Source organism: Camellia sinensis, chromosome 4 (assembly GCF_055761805.1).
Source record: "Camellia sinensis isolate YWXY chromosome 4, ASM5576180v1, whole genome shotgun sequence".
Lineage (NCBI taxonomy): Eukaryota > Viridiplantae > Streptophyta > Magnoliopsida > Ericales > Theaceae > Camellia > Camellia sinensis.
The window spans coordinates 35,513,759-35,534,883 of record NC_138964.1 but is presented as its reverse complement, the minus strand read 5'-3'; the positions used below and the strand labels follow the sequence as shown (position 1 = coordinate 35,534,883).

The 21,125-nt window shown below is 36.2% G+C and overlaps 1 protein-coding gene across 1 annotated transcript; it reads left to right on the top strand.

The window, feature by feature from the left end:
* The first annotated feature begins 13,969 nt into the window (after window positions 1–13,969).
* Window positions 13,970–14,719, top strand: LOC145823677 (zinc finger BED domain-containing protein RICESLEEPER 1-like). Its single transcript, XM_082923184.1, has 2 exons — window positions 13,970–14,569; window positions 14,681–14,719. Exons 1-2 carry the CDS (start codon window positions 13,970–13,972, stop codon window positions 14,717–14,719), a joined length of 639 nt encoding a protein of 212 aa, XP_082779310.1.
* The last annotated feature ends 6,406 nt before the right edge of the window (window positions 14,720–21,125 follow it).

Here is a 21,125-nt window from a genome sequence, read left to right as displayed (position 1 = left end):
TTTTGCTAAAGGACAATCAAATTCCTATCCATAACAATAGGGCCAAATTCAGACTCACTTGGATAGACCCTTACATCATCAAGACTACATCATCAACGAACGACAGCCATTCTCTTGGATTCAGATGGCTTAGAGATCCTATAACTGATCAACACGGAGAAGTTAAACTTTTTAATCCTTGAGAGGCTCGCTGGGCTGAAAATCCAGAAGGACGACCCAAGCAAAAGTTAGAGCAAGAAATGGAAACAAAGAAAAAAGAAAAAGAACAAAAAAAAAATTGAAAAAAATGAAAAAGAAAGAGAAAGAGAAAAAAAGAAAAGAAAAATGAAAAGAAAAAAATAGAACTCGCAAAGTTGAAAATCTGAAACAACGGCCTTGGCAAAAGTTAGAACACAAAATGAGTGTATTAATACTTGAGTGCACCTTACTCAGGAACTACATACGGCCTGATTCCCATCTTTGGGATACGTAGACAACTTCATCCTGAAGTTCGGTCCCAACCATTTTCAACCTGCTTGTCTTATCCATATTGGTTGGCTTATCCTTATTCAAACTTGGCTATGCTATCCATGTGTAAATTGGCTCATCTTTGGGTTCATCTTTATTCAAAATCGGGTGTCCTATTCCGTTAAAAGATCCAACTGCAAGACAAATCAAGTTCAGATCTGAGGTTGTGCATCTTAAGAGGTAATTCCTTGTTAGTTGAGTAGTGACCATTTGTAAAAACAATTTTGAGGATTTTTAGTGAAGTTGACTAATTTTCTCAGAAATTATTCTATTTTTTTCAAAATCAGACCATTTTTTGGACCCCAGAAAGGAAAATTTTCAGTGCTCACAATTTGACTTGCATGATTTCAAATCAGAAAATCGAACAAGCATGTTAATCTAACTCTCATGTTGGTCAAAATTATTTTAGCAGAAAGCCAAAAACAAAAAAAAAATGGTCAAAATGATGAACTAGGGGCACAGTCGAGTCAGGTTTTCTGTCTTTTTCCCATTGTCAACATATTCGCCAGAAATGGCACAACTGAAGCTAGCAATAGAGGCCAAAAACTCTCTTAAGAAGTAAGGTATCGAACTAAGTGTGAAGCGCGAATGCTGGATATTCGATCCCCCTCATAAGGTCCACAACTTCCAGCTTATCCATCAACCATACCTGGGAAGGGATAAAGAATAAGAGAGATTAAAGAATAGAGAGATGTGCGCTAAAAGAAAAAGTGAGAAAAGGGCTTTGAGAGAAAATAGAGTTTGAGAGCCAAAATGATGTGAGAATCACAAATGAGAAATGGAGGAAAAAAATACTTGGAGAAGCAGTGGGCTCCCCATAAACTGAGAGGTCTCCCATTGGTAGTAAGCATTTGAGTGTTGTGTTTGTTGTTTTTATTTGTCTCGATTCTTGTTTTGAGTCATTTTGAGTGTCAATAGATGTGTTTAGGTTATTTTTACTTTGTTTTTTCCTTTGTTGAGTCGTGTAGTGTACTGTGGTCAGTCGTAGGCTCAATACGCCGGTTAAGAACTCATTCTCGATTTGCGAAAATAAATCTTTTTGTGCTCAGAGTGCCATGCTATGCTCAACATGATCTGCAAAACAGAATTTCTTTCTTTTAAAAACTGCAAGGTCCAATCCCGATCAAAAGAAAAAGCAATAGAACAAGGACCTATCTGAAGCTACATAGGTTCCGGACTCTAAAGTAAAAGAAAAAGAGAGAAAATTGGAGCATCTGAGTTTGTTTCAACTTCAGTAATTTCTGAGATTGCACTCTGGATCCATCTTTTTAGGCCTTGTCATTTCTTCAAAGTATGAATGTACCTCGACCTCAAGCTTAAGCCTGCTTCAAGCCAGAATGGCGATCAAAAGTACTCTCCTTGAGCACCATTCCTTGCCAGAGGCGTCTTGGCTGTGTTTCCAATGAGTTTTTAGGAGACCAACTACGACGGTGGAAACGAGAATTCGAATGACGATGCCTAGAACACAAGAGTTTGGAATTTTCTAGACTAAAGTCTAGTTTGAATACCCAGGGGTGTATCCCTGGCTTGAAATCTGTATGGCAGCCCCATAAATTGAGATAGCATGTGTGCGCCTCAATTCTGGATACTGAACTAACCTAGTCTGTCACTCTGTTGGAGAATAGGGAAAGTTATGAATATGATCAGGAAGAAAAGCGGTATCCATGGCTTCTATATGCAGAGGTTACCCCTTGTCAGCATTTGAGGGCCTTTGAACTGTGAGTTGAAGCTAAGAGTTTGAAGAACACAAGAGGGAGATCCCTGTTAGAGTAGAGCGGTTCATCGACTCGCCCCATGATTTGTTTGTTTATTGTATTATCTAAACATCATTCACCACATTGCTTGCCACACACATGTCATATTATCTATCGCACTTATTGCATTCATTTGCATCTTGTGTTATTTTGTATTATTTATCCTTTTATGCAAAGCAGTGTTTAGGATCATTGTCCACCGGGACTTTTCTCAAGACGCGTGGAACATGACCTTGAGCGGTTTTCTCCTAACCTCTTCTCACGATTTCAGCTTGGTTGGAGTGTTCTTTCCTTACACGATTTCAGCGTGTTTGGAATTTATCTCAGGACGTGTGGAACGTGACCCTGGGCGATTTTCTTAGGACCTCTTCTCACGATTTCAACGTGGTTTAAGTGTTCTTTTCCTCACATGATTTCAACATGTTTGGAATTTATCTCAAGATGCGTTGGTTTTCTTAGAACCTCTTTTCACGATTTTAGCGTGGTTGGAGTGTTATTTTCCTCACACGATTTCAACATGTTTAGAATTTATCTCAGGACGCGTGGAATGCGCCCCTGAGTGGTTTTCTTAGGACCTTTTTTCACAATTTCAACATGGTTTGGGTATTTCTTTCCTCACACGATTTTAACGTGTATGTAATTTATCTCAGGATGCGTGGAACATAACCCTGGGCGGTTTTCTCTGGACATCTTCTCACGATTTCAGCGTGGTTTGAGTGTTTCCTTCCTCTCACGATTCCAGCGTGGTTAGAGTATGTCACCCTATGGATCTACTATATTTCCCATCGCATTCATTACATTATACTGTTTTATCGCCTGCATCCTTTCCATGTTAAGCTTAGTTTGGCATGTGCTCATACATTTCCCTCGTTGAAACATAATTCTGTCATGTGTAAGTACCCATGCTCCGATGAGGCCAATATTAAGGGTGTCAATACCTTTTCTGTGTTAGACGTGGTCTGTTTTGTGTCCATGCATTTTCTAGGTAAGATGTGGTTTGACCTGTGCCTTCTATTCACTGCATCCATTGTATTGTACTTTGTTTTGTTACATTCAGCATTTAGGATCATTATCTTTCCCCAGCAGATCATTCATCACTTATATCATACCACCCAATTACTTATACTCTTTCTCTTTCTACGAAAAACATAGTTTTGCATGTGCTCGCACCCCTTTTCACATTGAAACATGGTTCTGTTTTGTGTAAGCATCCATGCTGCGCTGAGGCCAGTATTGAGGGTATAGGCACTTAGCCTATGTTAAGCGTCGTTTGGCTGTGCCCACTTATTTTCTATATAAAACGTAGTTTGATTTGCATCTTCATCTCTTTATGATATTTGTGTTGTAAACACTGCTTGTGGTTTGATTATATTATTGCATTTGTTTTGTTGCATTGTGTATCATTTGCATTCTGCCTTTGAACTACACTGGTTTGATTCCTTGCAACGAGATACATAGACAATCCTCATGTTCAACCAACTGCATCTGCATTTTATTTGTTTGCCCAAGTCTTACGACTTTGTCAAAATGGGTCGTCTTCGGGCTTTGACATTCACTTACATCATTTCATGACTCCGAGTTTTGTCAAAGAGGGGCAACTGTAGACACTCTATTTTTGACGGTCCTTACGACTTGGACGCCATCGCTTGCACACCCAATGATGAGTGTATTTGCTTGTCAAGTGCTTGAAGCCCTCAGCGGAATGCCACAGCTTTGAGCCTTTCAAACCCTACACCCCTGTTGCCTTGTTTTTGGACCCAAACCTTGGATTTTCAAGCCTGCAACCTCTAGTGGCCTGTCGGCCACTACTATGGGCTGTCGGCCATTGCCCCTAGTTGCCAGCCACTGATGTGGGCTGCCAGCCACTGATGTGGGCTGCCAGCCACCAGTAGTAGCCGGCCAGCCACCAATGTGTTTTGCAGATATTTTGTGACAATTATGCTGGCTGTTTGCACAGATGCTTACATCTGCTCCCACTTGTATGGGTGGATGTTTTTTAGGGAGGTTCATGTTTCTCTATAGATAGAGGGCCTCCCCTCTTGCTTTCGGGTTAGAAAAATTTTAGAGCAAAATTTTTCCACTCTCTCTTGTAAATTTCTTAATCTTTGCCTATACACTCTTCACTTTTGCCTATACACTCTTAACCAAACCTCTTCATCTTTGAGTTGTGGTATCTTTGAGCCTTGTTAGAGGTCTTGAGGGCATGTTTGCCTTGATTTATTGCTTGGAATTGATTCTCCTCTTCAAGAGGTATAAAGTTTTGTCTCTTTACTTGTTGTATTCACTCTTTTTTCTTGCTATTCTTCAACTATTTTTGGGCTATAAAAACTCTGTATTTTTGGACTGAAACTTGGGTTTTAAGTCCAATAAAGGTTGAGGGGTGGTTCACCTTTCTTTACACCTTGCTCTCAAGGCCTTTACCCTTGTGTTTCCTACCTTTACATGATCTTTTTTGAGTTTTTAAATACTGATTTTCAGAGTTATTTCAGTAGCTAAAATAATGATTTGAAGTCCAAAATTGAAGGGGTTAGCTTCCCCTCCTTGTGTTTTACTTACTAGCCTAGCATGATCCATGTTTTAATTTATTGTCCTAGCTATTTTTGTCTTAATTCTAGCATGTTTTAGGACTTATTAGCACTGTTTTAGGACTATTTTTAAGTGTTCATTGCATTTGAGTTTTATTTTGCATGCTTGTAGTGTAATTGTCCTTATGAATTTGGTGTTTTAGGCCTTAGACACCATCTTATTTGAGTTGATAATGTTTATTTATGGCTTTCCATACTTGTGATCACTCTTAATCACCTCTACAACCTCCCTCCTTTCTTGGCTTTTGGTTTGCTTTGAAAGTGGTTTCAAGCCACTTGTTTGTTTAAGCATGAGACTAGGATGTCATGCTTGATGGTTTAATCCCTTTGGGGGATCATTACCAACGGTATGATGTCTCTTTCATGCCTAAAGCAACTCTTGGTTTGAGCCCTCTTTCCATTAGAGGACCTAAATTCACCTTTGGACTTAATTGATTAAAAAATGGATGGTAATCTAAAATGAAGTAATAAAATTGAGGCTAAAAAAGGTGCAAGATAATAACTTGTCTTGGGTTCAATCGGACGTTAATTGAACCCTTGAGCCTTGAGTCGTTTCATACTCATTAATGATGAAAACGGCTCAAGATTTATTGTTAACTATTTCCCTTGATCTGTCATGATAGGGAGGTGGTTTTGAGAGTCTTGTTTTGTTGCATTTATTGAACTTGCACACTTTGGTTTATAGGCCATCATGTAATGAAATTGCATATATTGATGGTTTGTGAATTAAGTTTTACTACTCCTTTAAGCTGTTACAATGATAAGGATGGGTAAATTGTGAAAATAAACCCTTGAGAATACATTGTCCCTGCTCTGTTTGCTCTTTGTTGCAGCAAAGAAGTTCAGCCATCATTGGCCGGTAGGCCACCTTCAGTGGACGGTAGGTCCTTTGTCGGCCACCAATGCAAAATCCAGCAGTGTACTCCCCTAACAGAACAGAGTTTGTTTGGAGGTGGAAATCAATACAAATGTTCTACTGTGTAACATAGGCATTCAGCAGCAGAAACAGTGGCTTTTCAGATGGAATCCGCATTTATGCATGAGCCCTCCATCGATCCTTGGGATTTGTGTTGTAATATATTAGTTTTATGCTTAAAATAGTGGCTTTATAATTAATTAGTTAGAATAGCTCATTCGCATCGTGTTGTAATTATTTTAATTAGCTAGTTAGTCAATTAATTAGTTCATTCAGTTTGTAATAATTAGTTAAGTAGTTTAGCTAAATTATTCATTTGTTGTTGTAATAGCTAGTTAATCAGTTTAGCTAATTAGTTAGTTTATTCGGACCCTCCTGTGTGAGGACGCAATATTGTAATAATGTGTGTGTCTTCCAACCCCACGTCTTTCTCCCTTTTATTTACTAGCTTATGATGGTTAGATTAGGGCATCATGTTTTATTTAGAATTTTCCATGTTTACATCCACTTGTATTGCATGCACAGAGGCTCGATTCATCATTCTAACTTGCATTGTTAGTATTAAATACTTCTTTGGAATACATGCTTAGATCACATGCTATCAAGTTCATTCATATGCCATAGTAGTAGCCGATCCTATTAAATTGCATACCTCATGTATCGCATTAGTTATATCGCATAGTTAGGAATCATACATTTTTCTAAGTCATTTCTGTTTTTTGGCTTGGAGTACTAGGTAAGCCATTTCTCGCTTTAGCATATCTCATGTTGATGTTGCTATGTCTTGCATGCTTGCCATGAGGCTAAATGCTTAATTGATAAACTGTTTGAATGCCTGTGGATGGAGGCTAGTTGCTTGAATTGGAATAATTTGAGTAAATGTTCATATGCGATTACTTTTTCAAGTGGTACATATTCGAAATAATTTTCAAAACAAACATGAATTAAGTCCAATTCTTGTGATTTACTTTATACTTGTGTGTGAACGTATCACATAGTAATGCTAGCCTAATAAATCGGAACAAGAGTATATAATATAGATAAGAATCATATCATGATTAATAGAGACCGATCTTTGATCGGACGAGCAGGGGTGCTCAATTCAAGACCTTCCCCTCTCGTACATTAGTTCCCAAGCCGAGACAATCTTGGTGATAACAGACATGTGGCCTTTGGCACGAGTCATGGGTTTCCTAAAATTTTCAAAAAATATTTTGGTGTCGACTCTGTATCTGGCAAAGCAGTCCATTTTTGGTAATTTGATTCAAAATTGATTTTCCAAAAATTGCAAAAGTCGGATACTGTAGGGCTTATTCATCTTCCGAAAGGGAGCGCGAAAAAGTCGAGCTACAGTTGGGTCTTTTATCCTACAAATAGGTGGTTAGGCTTCTTTAATATGCAGTTTATGATATTTTGATATTGAATGTTTTCGAGCTTGAGAGCTCTTGTACCCATTTTGGGATTTTCTCTCTCCAACGAAATCTCTTTCTTGATTGGCTGCATCATTGTGCTATTAGAGCATTGGGTTTGGATTCTATCCTTCCAAATTTTGAGTTGAGTCATCACACCAAGAATCTGACTTGGTTCTTGTCATTTGTTCTTCAACTTCCCTTGAAGAAGTGTTCATCTCTAGTTCATAGAATTGAGAAAGTTTTTGCATCAAGAAATTCAAGAAATGTATTTGAGTATATAGGGTAGTGATTTCAGATCTGTTGGACTTTTCGATTCAAGACCTGAAGCCCTAAGTCAATTTGAACATCATTGTGTGATATCCAAACACTAACGCGAGCTACAATATTCATTCTTCTGTGATTTCTGAGTTCTAGGTTTGAATCCTGCCTATTTTAATTCAAGCTATCAAGATCACAACTTGGGTTCCTTGGATTTTTTGGTTCAATTCAAAGTCTTGAAGCCTTGAAGAGTTGAGCCTCGTATCACAACTGAATTTGGAATATTTTATCACAGATTGAAGTTGTGACCTTCCTTTTACAATTTGATTCTATCGATTTCATGACCTAATTTTGGGCTTCATCATTACGATGTGGTATACTTCATAAATCCAAGGGTGCAAGTTTTGGGTTCACAATCGTCATGACCCGAACCCGCCTCCGTGGGTTGAGGACATAGCCGGCCAGTAATCATGAGATTACCTACGGCCTCAAACCAAACCAAAAGTATGTTAACAGAGTTAATGGGGGCCAAACGGAAGCAGTTTAAAACTTTGTCCATAGAGCTGTGCTTACATGGCACATCATAACAAACCATACATATGCATATTAATAACTCACAACAAGTTATGTACTACACAAGGTTCTGTACATACAGGATCATATAAGTCCAAGTCAACCCAAGAAAACTATATACAACATATTCAAAGACTTCGTCCACATGCAAAATAAAACAGAATGACAAAAGGCGAAGATGGGTCTCGTGCGTGAGACGCAAGGGCTAACTCTTCAAAACCTTTCTTGTTCCACACAGACATCACTGGGGCTGGGTCTAGACTTCTCTTGGCTCACCTACAAACACATGAATGAGCGTGAGCAATAGCCCAGTGAATAATATCAATTAAAGAAGCTATACAGACGATATGTAGAATAACATGCTTCAAACGGCCTTAGGCCCAATTCATATTTCTATTTAACATATATACACAATTTAGGTCAAGTGACTGCGGTTCCAAACAAACTAGCCTTTGGCCCATTCAAACTTTCATTTGTGTCAAAACGGCCTTTGGCCCATTCAGATGACAAAATGGCCTTTGGCCTATTCATTCGTTCACGTCGAAATGGCCTTCGGCCCATTCATTCGTGTCAAAACGGCCTCCGGCCCATTGATTCGTGTCAAAACGGCTTCTGGCCCATCCATTTATGTCAAAACGGCCTCTGGCCCATCCATTCATGTCAAAACGGCCTCTGGCCCATTCATTCTATTATTCAGATCAGACTGGCCTCTGGCTCACTCATTTGGTATAGCAAACATTGTCCACCAATCGAATCAGTGAACTTATAAAACTTACATAGAAGTAAGCAATTAGACAACAACATATTTCAGATATCACTGTTAAGATATTACTCACAGTGATTGGTTGGTTGGTTTGCCCTGGAGCTCGACCCTACACATTCCATGAACACAAAAGGGTCACAAATAATTCGATCCGTTCTAAATTCACATTTTCCTCTTTAGGCTTCATTCTTATCTCTTTAACTCAATTACAATGCTCAATGCATGCCTAAGAGTACTTGGAAATCAAAGAGAACAGAAAATGAAACACAGAATGCCTTTTCAAAATTTCAGAAAATAGGGTCCCCGCTCGAGCGGACCCTTGAGGCCTGCAAAAGTACTGGATATGTCAAATTTACACTCGATCGCGAACTCTGGCGCTCGAGCAAAAGGCCTCTTTACATGGCTCCCCGCTCGAGCGGACACTATGTCTGCAGAAAATACTGGGAACACGAATTTCACGCTCGAGCGGCGGTTTCCCCGCTCGAGCGGGAATCAAAATTCTGGAGAATCCAGAACATGTTCTTGAGCTTCAATTCGACATTCAAAGATTCTAGATGCATGCTTTTGGCTCAAACATCACATACACATGTACTAACATGGCATAAACACCAAATCACAACATTATGAAGCTCAATTTCACAAATTAATCACATGCATGTCCCAATTTACACCAAATTCATTACCAACATAATAATTTCATGCATTCAACACTTACACCCTTATGAATTGTACATGCATGTGGCAAATTACTCTCATTCTCAACTTAGATGATGAAGAGAAGGTCAAAATAAAAGCTTTAATCAAAATCTCTCATGGATTATACATTTCGTGCTCAAACATGCAATTTCAAAACAATTCTCCACATGCATGTGCATATAGACTACCAAATCAACAAAACCAACTCAAATCATGCTAACTCTTACTCTTGATCACCCAACTAGCTTGAATACACAAAATCACAAGTTCAAACTTATGAACCAAGGGGTGATTACTCACCTAGGAGCTTAATCCTTACAATTTATGGTAAATTCTTGAGTGTGCCTTCAAGATCACCAAGCTTTGAGGCCAAAACTCCAATTTCCTTCACCCTCTCTCTCTCTAGCCGACCCTCTCCTTTTTCCTTAGAGTTTATAATCAGCCAAGTCAAGCTAAGGAAGAGAAATTGAGTGTGTAGTGCTCATATAAAAGCCCCTCTTGTTATATTATTTTAATATATAATAATAGAGCACTAATTCATTAAGTAAATCAATTTAATCTGATCCGAATTAATTTTCAATTAAATTTCACCGTAGGCTCTAAAAATTACGCTAATCACAATAGCGTAATCAATTTTGGTTTCGGTGGCCGATAGGGCCTTCAATTTAATTCCCAAAGCAGATAATCAAACAGATATTCCTACAGTGAATAGATAGAAATTCAAAACCACATATTTTCACATAATGGCACACAAAATCATGTTAAACACATAACCATACTCATATTAAGGACCAATTAACATATTGCAGAACAGGGATATCACAACAATTGGCGACTGGTGCGATTCAATACTTGAACGATCTGAGTTCTATCATTTCTTAATATTTGATTGATTCTGCTGGGGCTGAGGGTATATGTTCAATTTTATTATTCAACTTTCATTTAGGCTATTTCAAATTCAATTGCCATTAATTAATTCTATCGTATTAGCAGAGATTACATTCTTGGGTGATATTGTTGTGAGTCAATTCTTGATCCTAAGTTCTTGATATCTTTGTGAAATTCTTCTTCTTGGATGGAATTTAATTTATGCTTTTGTGGCAATTTCTTCTGTGAGTTGATATTGTTGTGTGCGCCACTATTGCTTATGTATGGCTCAAAAAGGTAGAGGTCGTTGGAATGGCCATGATAGGGCTTATGCTCCGAATGTGGGTATAGAAATTGAGATAAATCACTTAATTGAAATGAGCATTGGAAACCAAAATCAACAGAATAAAATTGAAAAGTTAAGTGCATAAATGGCTACGTTGGTTGAAAAAGTGCAACACTTGCAACTTCTTTCTAAAGGTAGTAATGGTTCTAAGGATCATCAACTTGATGATTCATAGGGCCCCAAACGAACCAAGCTATTCGCAAACAAGGTCGAGCTCGGCTTGATTAGGCTCGGCTCGAGCTTGATTCGGTTGCTTAATAAATGAACTCGAGCCAGAATTTTAGGCTCGTTTTCTTAACGAGCTGAGCCGAGCCCGAGCTTGGTAAGGCTCGGCTTAATTAGGTTCGTGAGCATATATATATATATATATATTTATGTATGCGTGTGTGTGTGTGTGTGTTATGAAATTAGGGTTTCAGTCCTCAAATCTTTTTCTCTGGAAGCTGCTGTGGTTTTCTTTTACTCTACAAAAAATGTTGTTTCTATCCAAGTTTTTCCTAATTCGAATAACAGAAAGAAATTGTTCTACAACCTTTGTCTGTTATTCCCTCTTCCTTGTTTTCTTATTGTTCATCTCTATTTCAAGAGATTTGGTCTCATCTTATCTCTCTATAGACAAATTTTGCGGCTCAGGTCACAACATCGAATCGAACGAAGAACTGTGCTGAATATCAACGTTTATTTGTTTTGGTAAAGATTTGGGACTAGAAGATAAATCTTTTCTTAATCCTTTGTGGTAAGTTTTATATTCCTTACTTTTGTTATTCAATCTTAAGGTTAGTTTTTTTCTTCTTGAGATTGAACAAACCTCTTTGGATCTTACAATGTTGAGATGCCTCAACGATTTGGGATTGATAATTGCCCTTCATAAATTTTCATCTATCTGTTAGTAAATAATTTTTCATCTATCTACCTCAACAGGCAGTTACACAATTTTGAATCTTCGAATCTTTACTCTATTTATTTATTTATTTTTATTTTTTTTGAGATACTGGAACACATAAATAAATCTATAAAATGTCTGCTATTTTTTTTGAATCTTTGCTCTGTTTTTTTTAATCAATTTTTTGAATCTTTGGTCTTTTTTTTTTCTTTTTCTTTTTTTTAACTTCGATGCAATGTTGTTGCTATGTTTTTGCTTACTTTGATGCAATGTTGCTGCTGGGTATGGCAAAATTTCATACATGAATTTCCTAGGCACTTATCTTGAAAATAATCAGCAAGTTTGACTTGTTTCATAAATGAATCCACCATGGCTTGCTACTGGGTATGGCATAATCCACCATGCAATGTTGCTCTGTATTTTTTTTTTTTTTTGAGAAACTGGAACACATAAATAAATCTGTAGAATGTTTACTCTATTTTTTGAATCTTTGCTCTGTTTTTAAAATCCATTTTTTGAATCTTTGGTCTGTTATTTTTAAAAAAAATTTACAATGTTGTTGCTATGTTTTTACTTACTTTGATGCAATGTTGCTGCCGGGTATGGCAGAATTTCATAGATGAATTGATTAATTTTAGAACTTGTGAATTTCATGTTGCTGCTGGGTATGCAATGCAATGTTGCTGTTGCTGTTGCTGTTGCTGATCATAATTTTTTGAAAAATTGATTAATTTTGAAACTATCTCAGAAAATTGATTAATTTTGAAAGTATCTCATTATTTTGATTTTAATGTACCATTGTTTCCTTTTATTTTAGTTTTATTTCCTTTTGTACCAATATTGATTACATTTTTTAAGCCTCATATTTTGAAACTGTTTTTTCCCCCTTCCAAATATGTCAAATAGACAACTTCATCTCACTTCTCCAGAACAAAATTCGTGTACACCATTTTCTTCATTCGAAGAGTCATCTATTAGTCCACTAATGGATAATTATATCAATGATATTGTGAATGATGTTGATGTTGATGTTGATCATACGATTGAAATAGAGAACAATGAAAGAGACAATGAAGAAGTTGTAAATGACAAAAACCCATTTGAAAAGAAGTCTAGAAAAAGGATATCCCAAGCTTGGAAAGAATTTACTGAAGTAGTCCTTCCAAATGGTACGAAGAAGGATCAATGTCAATGGTGCAAATCACAATTTGCAATTCATGCAACTGGTGCTACAACTCAACTTCCAAGACATTTGAAGAAAAATTGCGTGGCACGTAAACTTGCAGAAAAGAAGCAAAAGGTTTTATCATTTTTTACAGTTGGATCAGATAATATGACCAATGCTTCTGCCTTCATGTATGATCATGTGAAGGTAAGGGAAGTTGCTTCTCACATGACACTTTATCATGAGTATCCTTTTTATGAAAATGGAGCATGTTTTGTTTAACAAGTTTATGAGGACAGCTGCTCCACATTGGCAAAAGATTAGTCGTACAACAGCAAAAAATGACTGTGTATCAACCTATGACATTCAGAAGAAGAAGTTGAAAGCATTGATAAAGAATGTTAACAAAATCGGTATCATAATAGATTTGTGGAAGTCGGGGCAGAAAATCCAATATATGGTTATTACGGCTCATTTTGTAGATGATGATTGGCAATTACAAAAGGGTGTCCTCAACTTTTGTAATGTACCACCTCTACACTCCAGAGTTATCATTTCTGATGCCCTTCACAAACGTTTAGTTGAATAGGGAATTGAAAGCAAGTTGGTTACTATTACAGTTGACAATGCTTCATACAATGACGTTACTTTAAGGGTCTTGAAAGAAAACTTTGCCATAAAGAAGAAATTACCATTAGGCGAAAAACTTTTTCACGTTTGTTGTTATGCACATATCCTCAATATCATGGTGCAATATGGCCTTAGTGAAATTGGAGATATTGAAGATGGTGTTCGTGAAGGTGTGAAGTATTTGGTTGCATCAGAAGCTCGTCTTCTTCAATTTAATGAAATTGTTAAGCAATTGTAATTGCCTTCGAAGAAATTGATTTTGGATTGTCCTACATGATGGAATGGGGCATATATGATGATGGCTTCTGCATTAGAGTTTAAAGATGTCTTCCCTAGGTATCAAGAGAGGGATCTGGGTTTTATTTATGTGCTTAGCCTTAAAGATTGAATAAAAGTTGAGAATGTGTGTCAATTTTTGAAAATTTTCAATGAAGTCACAAATATCATTTTTGGAAGTGACTATCCAACTTCTAATTTGTTGCTTACAGAGGTGTGGAGAATAAAAAAGATTGAATGAGAAATCAATGGATGACAATGAATACATTTGAGCAATGACTTTGACGATGAAGGTCAAATTTGACAAGTATTAGGGTGAATGCTATTTATTGATGGCTATGGCTGCTGTTTTAGATCCAAGATACAAAATGATGTTTATTGACTTTTGTTTTCCAGAGATCTACGCAGAAGCTGAAGCTGAAGCTGCTAAAAACATCTCCATGGTTCGTAAGGCTCTATACGAGCATTACAATGAGTATGTTTCTATTCACACCTCATCAAATACTAAGAAACGTTTTTTGCACAACACACGAGCAATTGGTTCAGGTAGTTCTATGCAAGGCGTTGGAAAATCTATTGTAACTGGAAAATCGAAATTTGAATCTTTCGTTAGAAAAGCTGACACCATTCAACCTATGAAATCTGACTTGGAAATTTATTTGGAAGAAGATGTTTATATTTGTAACGAAGATTCAGATTCCTATTTTGATGCATTAGAGTGGTGGAAAGTGAATAATCTGAAGTTTCGTGTATTGTCTAAAATGGCGTATGATATATTATCGGTTCCTATCACTTCAATAGCATCGGAGTCTACATTTAGTGCTGGTGGTAGAGTCATTGATCCTTATTGTGCATCATTGTCAACAGAAACTATCCAAATATTGTTGTGTGGAGCTGATTGGGTACGTGCATTACATGGACTGAAAAAGGCATCGGATGTAAGTATAATCTTTTATCCTATATAATTAAAGTCCTTTCTAATAATCAATTAATGTGAAAAGTAGTAGCAAAAATATCTAAAATCAATTTTTTTTTGTTTCTTTTCATAGGCTGGCGAGCCATCTTTTAAAGAGATTTTGCTGCTTTAATGGTTTCTTTCTTGTAATGGTCACATCTTAACAAGGTACGTTTAATGTTTTTAATTTTTTTCATTAAATGCAAGAGTTGTTCATGGTAATTATTTTAAGATTTTACACTAATATTAATCTTTATCAAATGAAACAAATTTTTGAGAAGTGCCAGCAAAATTGAAGAAAACTTTTGGAGCTTTATCATCAGACAATTTCAGTTTCTCTTTTTGCTTACTAAAAGAAACTTTAAAGACTCTTGTTCTTTTTTTAAATGATGTAATTTTATATTTTGGAGTTGGGATATGGGAGTTCTATTAGTTTAGTTTTAAAGTTTGAATGGTCTGTTTGCAAATTGCTAGAATAGTTATTGCAATTGATTTTCCTATGTTTTTGATAATTGGATTTTAGTTAAAGAGTTTGAATTCCATAATATGTTGATATTAATTGTGTTGTTTATGTTACTGATTTATTGTTGTATTAGGATGTTTTATTTGATTTCAAGATTGGTAGATTTTTTTGGGCTGTTGTTATTGATTTATTGTTGCATTAGCATCTTTTATTTGTTTTTTAAGATTGACATATTTTTTTTAGTTGTTGTTATTGATTTATTGTTGCATCAAAATGTTTTATTTGATTTTCAAGATTGGCATTTTTTTTTAGCTATTGTTATTGATTTATTGTTGCATTAGGATGTTTTATTTGATTTTCAAGATTTACAGATTTTATTTGGCTCTGTTCATAGCTTAGTTTGTTTGTGTGTTCCAACTCAAGCTTGTTCGTTTGTAAACGAGCTAAGTCGAGCCAAGCTCGAGCTTTATAAATATCTAGCGAGCTAAGCTTGAGCTCAAATTTCATATCTCGACTCGAGCTCGAGCCGAGCCTGAACATGATCAAATTTTACCGAGCCGAGCTCGAGCTTCACAGAACTTGACTCGGCTCTGCTCGTTTGCAGCCCTAATGATTCTTTCAGTGCTTTGCATAGGAACAGAGCATTTTCACATGGGATTAATTCTAATTGGAATGATACCATAAAGGATTTAGCGTATCTCGAATTCCATGGAAGCTACAATCCATTTGTGTTCAAGGAATGGTTGAATACAATTGAGAGTCATTTAGAGTGTTATGATGTACCGGAAGCAAGAAAGGTGAAATTGGTCTCTCAAAGTCTATGAGACCCTAACTTTTGTAAACCTTATTAGGTCCCCAAATTTTGAGTTATTATAATAAAGCTCTTAATTCGTTGATTGTTCGCAAATTAAATGCTAGAACCGAAAACGCATCACGGACGAACCCATACAAACCCTAATCGACCCTGGAAGCTTAGAAATCATTTCTAACACTCTAATGTTAATTATTTAACTCTCAAATTTTAGATTAATCACTCCAAACCTTAACTTCCGGTTTTCACAATTTTCGTTTGGTTATTACCTTTAAATTCAAAGCAAGATAATACAAACCGAATTATTTTTCTTAACACTAATTATTAACTCTACACTTGAAATAGATACTTTAATTGAGCCCAAGCCCTCACATTTTTATTAAATCACAAATTGACTCCAAACAAGTACCATTATATATTTATATATACACTTGTATCCTAAAATCTTTTTTTAAAACATTTTATTTTACAAATTCCAACAATTGTACACAAAATAAATAAATAAATAAATAATAAAATAAAATATAAAACAAGTCCATCAATTCACCATCACATGGCTAGTCATCACCATTGTAGGTGTAATGAATGTACTATGAGACAATTTTCTATGATTTAAGGAAGAAAAATCTAACTTGGTACAAACTTTTATATACATGTATATAAGCAACTAGGTTGGTTTGATTAGGAGGAAAACCCTAACTAGATCATATTTAGGAACCTAATTAAGACCTTTAATCCTCCACTATTCCATTGAATTCAAACGAAATCCAAACTATCCAATCCAATTCCAACCAAGGGGCATTTAGGGCCTTTTGCACCAAATTCATTATATAAACAACCCCTCCCCTAGCATTTTACATACAAGAACAACACTTATACACACTATATTCAGTTGAGAGAGAAGAAATGAAGGAGGGTGAGCTTGGTAGAAGAGAGGAGAGGAAGAAAAAGTTTGCTAGCAATTCCAACAACCCTCAAGTAAGCCACAACACAACTCTCTCTTCCATTTTCCTTTTTCAAATACATGTTATTAAAAGTTTAAAATGATATTTTCAGATGTGTTATAATGGTATTCTTGTGTCAAAAATGAAAGGAGTTGAGCCTTGATTCTACCCTTCTTCTATTTCTCTTAATCGGTATAAGACTACATTTTTCCCTATCAATCTCTCAAAATTTTCAAAGGCACACATTCACCTTAAATTTATGAGTTTAATACATATTATTTAGCATGTTTTCATCACAAGATAAGTGGAAAATTTCCCCTAGCTGACCTCTTTTCTCACCAACTTTCTATTTTCAAGAACTGTGCCAGAAAAATCTGTTTTACAGCCACCTTACGAAAATTGTAAAAAAATGTATAAAAATATTCTGGACCTCGATTTTATGTCAAAATCTTTCTTAAGGAGTTATCTTTTAGGGAAAATTGGTTTCATTGAAAACAAGTGAGCGGTTTGTGAGAAAATATGATTTTCGTAACGGTCGATGAATCTGGACAGAGCTGGAGTATTTCTGAAATAACTACAAATCTGGAAAAGCTATTCCATTTCCGAAAAATGTTCTGAAAACTAGATAAAAATCCCTACAAACCATAAGAAGGCTGGGCTCTGAAAAAATCTGAAATAGCCCTTTTGAGTATAATCTTTAGGTAGTACTGAATCTGGAAATTCTATTTTCATTAGTGTTTTATGTTCTTGTGTTCATGAATATGCTTATTAATTTATGATCATGTCTCGATATGATATTTCACATGTCATAGGTTTATGTACTTTATTTTAATCCTTCGATGGTGCTCACACTTATACAAATCTGAAAATTATATTCATGTGCGAATTTATTCCCTTAACTACTTGAATATGCCTAGAGCTACTTGTGCTTATCTTCATATGTAAATCTCATGTGTTGTAACCTTATTTCCTTCTATTTGTACTATTTAATTGTTCAAACTTGTGCAATAGATGTTGTTTCAAGAGCATGTCCTAACTCTGACTTAAATTATCTAACTCAAATGGGAAACTTAATGAGTGGTAATGGGTTGCGAATTTTTTGACAAGATTACTAAGACATTGATTGGTTAACGGGATGCGTTCCCTATTTGGAAGTTAAAATCTTGTGCAAGTGGTTTTTGGAACCCTTGAACGGAGCGGTTATATTCGGACCCTAGGTATTTGGTGTAAGGAGGGATTTGGGCAAGGCCCATTATTACCGTCTCTTTTGAGGCCCTGCGGTTGGCGCTACGCAGTATATAACCATTGGTAGGCATCCAAGGTTAGTTCTGCAACAAAGCAACAAAAGAGGGGGCATACCGAATAATCCGCATTCGATTCTTGTGGTTGGGAGGACGAAGTCTCTTTGGGGGATTTCTAGATTTCTAACATCTAACCTTGTAATCCTTTATTATTGAATGATTATCATGCTTTATTACTTGCTTGTTATAATTGTGATGGTGTATTGGATTGGGAAAAATGGATGGGGTGTGTGTGCGTTTACTGAGCATTCAAAGCTCATGGCGTTTCATGCCAGGCATCAAAGAAACGTGCGAAGCCAACGAAGAGTCAAAGACATTTGAAGACTTAAGTTTTCCTTAGAGAAAGTTTGGAACCATTTCGCTCATTAGTCTAATTGTGCTTTTATTTATTTTTTTGAATTGTAATAGTAATGGAACTCGTTTTGTAAATTTAAAATTTGAGATGCTGTAATTATTATTTACTTTGTAATCCTATGCCTATGTCTGCGTCGCTTACAAAAACTTGCGTCAATGCCTTTTAAGATTTGTCAAAAGGGTGGTGCACTACTTTAGAAAGCCGGACTTAGAAGGAAGGCTAACTTGACTCCTCCGACGATCTAGGATCTTACTCGGTTATTGGCCATAGGACTCATTAGTGTCGTTTCCTAGACTCTTAACCTTAGATAAACCATCTATTTAATTGATAATATATTCTCTGAAGTTCGCGATTTTTGGGGTGTCACAAAGTCCCAAAGGTCGTGCCTTCGATTAGTGGAAACAATTATAAATTAGTAAGCAAAGAAAAGGTTAGAAAGTGGTGAATGACGAAGAAGAAACTCAAGGAGTATTTCTTACCTTATAATCATATACCACCTTTGTTGGTTGAGAAGCAACAAAATAAGAACATCTCATGTTCCTGATATCCAGCAGTAATAAAAGGCTATAGCGATGCAAATTGGATATTTGATTGTAGGGATTCGAAATCCACTAGTGTTTATGTGTTCACCCTTGAAGGGGCAATCGTGTCTTGGAAATCTTCCAAGCAGACGTGTATCTCACAATCAACAATGGAATTAGAGTTTATAGCGTTGGATAACGCAACAAAAAAGGCGAAATGGCTTTGCCATTTCGTTGAAGATATTTATCTAAGGGAAAAAGTCCTTTGAAGAACAGAGATGAACTCTGGCGGGAAACATTTGCAGAAGCAGAAATGGAGGAACAATTCTTTGCACTCTGCAAAGAAAGATGTCCCACTTTGAAATTGGTCTTTTAAAGTTGCAAAGGTCATGCATTCGATTGGTGGAAACAATTATAAGTGAGTAAGCAAAGAAGTAGTTAGAAAGTGGAGGATGATGAAGAAAAAGCTCAAGGAGCATTTCTTGCCTTATAATCATGTACCACCTTTGCTGGTTGAGAAGCAACAGAATAAGAACATCTCATGTTCCTAATATCCAACAGTAATAGAAGGCTATAGCGATGTGAATTGGATATCTGATGTTAGGGATTTGAAATCCACTAGTAGTTATGTGTTCACTCTTTAAGGGGCAGCCGTGTCTTGGAAATCTTCCAAGCAGACGTGTATCTCACGATCAATAATGGAATCAGAGTTTATAGCGTTGGATAAAGCAACAAAAGAGGCAAAATGGCTTCGCCATTTTGTTGAAGATATTCATCTAAGAGGAAAAGTCCTTCGAAGAACAGAGATGAACTCTGGCAAGGAATACTTGCAGAAACAGAAACGGAGGAACAATTCTTTGCACTCTGCAATGAAAAATGTCCCACCATTACGTCACAAAATACCCCCAATTAAAAACATTTTCGAGGGATCATTACAAATGAGAGCGGCCCCCATATACTAGCTCCTTAAATTCATTTCCTTTTTTAAATGAAGAAGTAAAAAAATGTGCAGAAAATAATATTTTGTTTGTAAGTCAAAATTTTGTAAAATACGAACTATGTCAAAATTGTTGTTTCTCTGTTTACAGTAAAGATGACAACATTAGATTACAGATACACAGGAATAATATATACGACTTATATACTGATGAAGAACTCTCCTCCTCCTCTGATAACAGGATCTGAAACAGCAGCCCATCTGCCCAATCTCCCTCTACCTCGAAAGACCCTCAAGAATAGGAAAAATCGCCTGGGCCAGAAGTCTCGGACGACACAATTACTTCTCCAGCAGAATAAACTTCAAGGACTATGATTAAGACGTCGTCTACAACGTCATAAACGATATCAAATACTTGACAGTCTCTATCGAACTAATGAAAAATTTAGTAGGTCGCCAAAGAGACTTCCATCTATTTGTTAAATTCCAATCAGATCTCACTATTAGAGGGGAAATTCCTTGTATTATATTAACAAATGGGGACAGTAGTTGGTTAGATGTAATGTCTCGTAAAATGAGAGAATGGTTTGATCTTAATGTAACCACTGTCATGATTAATGAAAAATTTTATTAGTTTCATTTATAAAACCACTCAAACTTTTATTTACTTACTACATTTCCGTTATCATCAACTATTACATCTTGAGTCACATCACTATTTTTTACACTCATTATTACATTTCGTAAAACATCAAAAAATTTTGCGGGATCCATAGCAACTGATCCTCTCCGATAAAAAAAATTCCTTTATAACACCAACTTCCGAAATCGACGAACCAAGATCAACATCACTAGTTCCATCACTACCTCTGCGTACATCAATCTCAGACAAACTCAGACGATCTCTGCTTTCAGGAATAACTGAACCACTTTCCCCAAAATCTCCTAACAATAAATCTCTTCGCCTCTTTGGTAAACCCGCAAACATAGTTCGGGTTAGAATTGGAATGGCCTTAGTTGGAGCACAGTGCCAAACATCAACATTATCATTAGTATATTTTTTAGATAACACAACAATAGATAGGACCCTCATTTGTGAATCTTTTGGCATGTCACTCATAGAATACTTCAAATACCCCTTCATTTTACAATACGCAATCCCTATTTTAATATTAGAATTTTCAAGTCGATACTTCACTATCCATGG

Coding starts and splice junctions, on each gene's coding strand:
- LOC145823677 (XM_082923184.1), top strand. CDS start 13,970: ATGGCTGCTGTTTTAGATCCAAGATACAAAATGATGTTTATTGACTTT. Junction 14,570..14,680: donor GACTGAAAAAGGCATCGGAT/GTAAGTATAATC, acceptor TTCTTTTCATAG/GCTGGCGAGCCATCTTTTAA.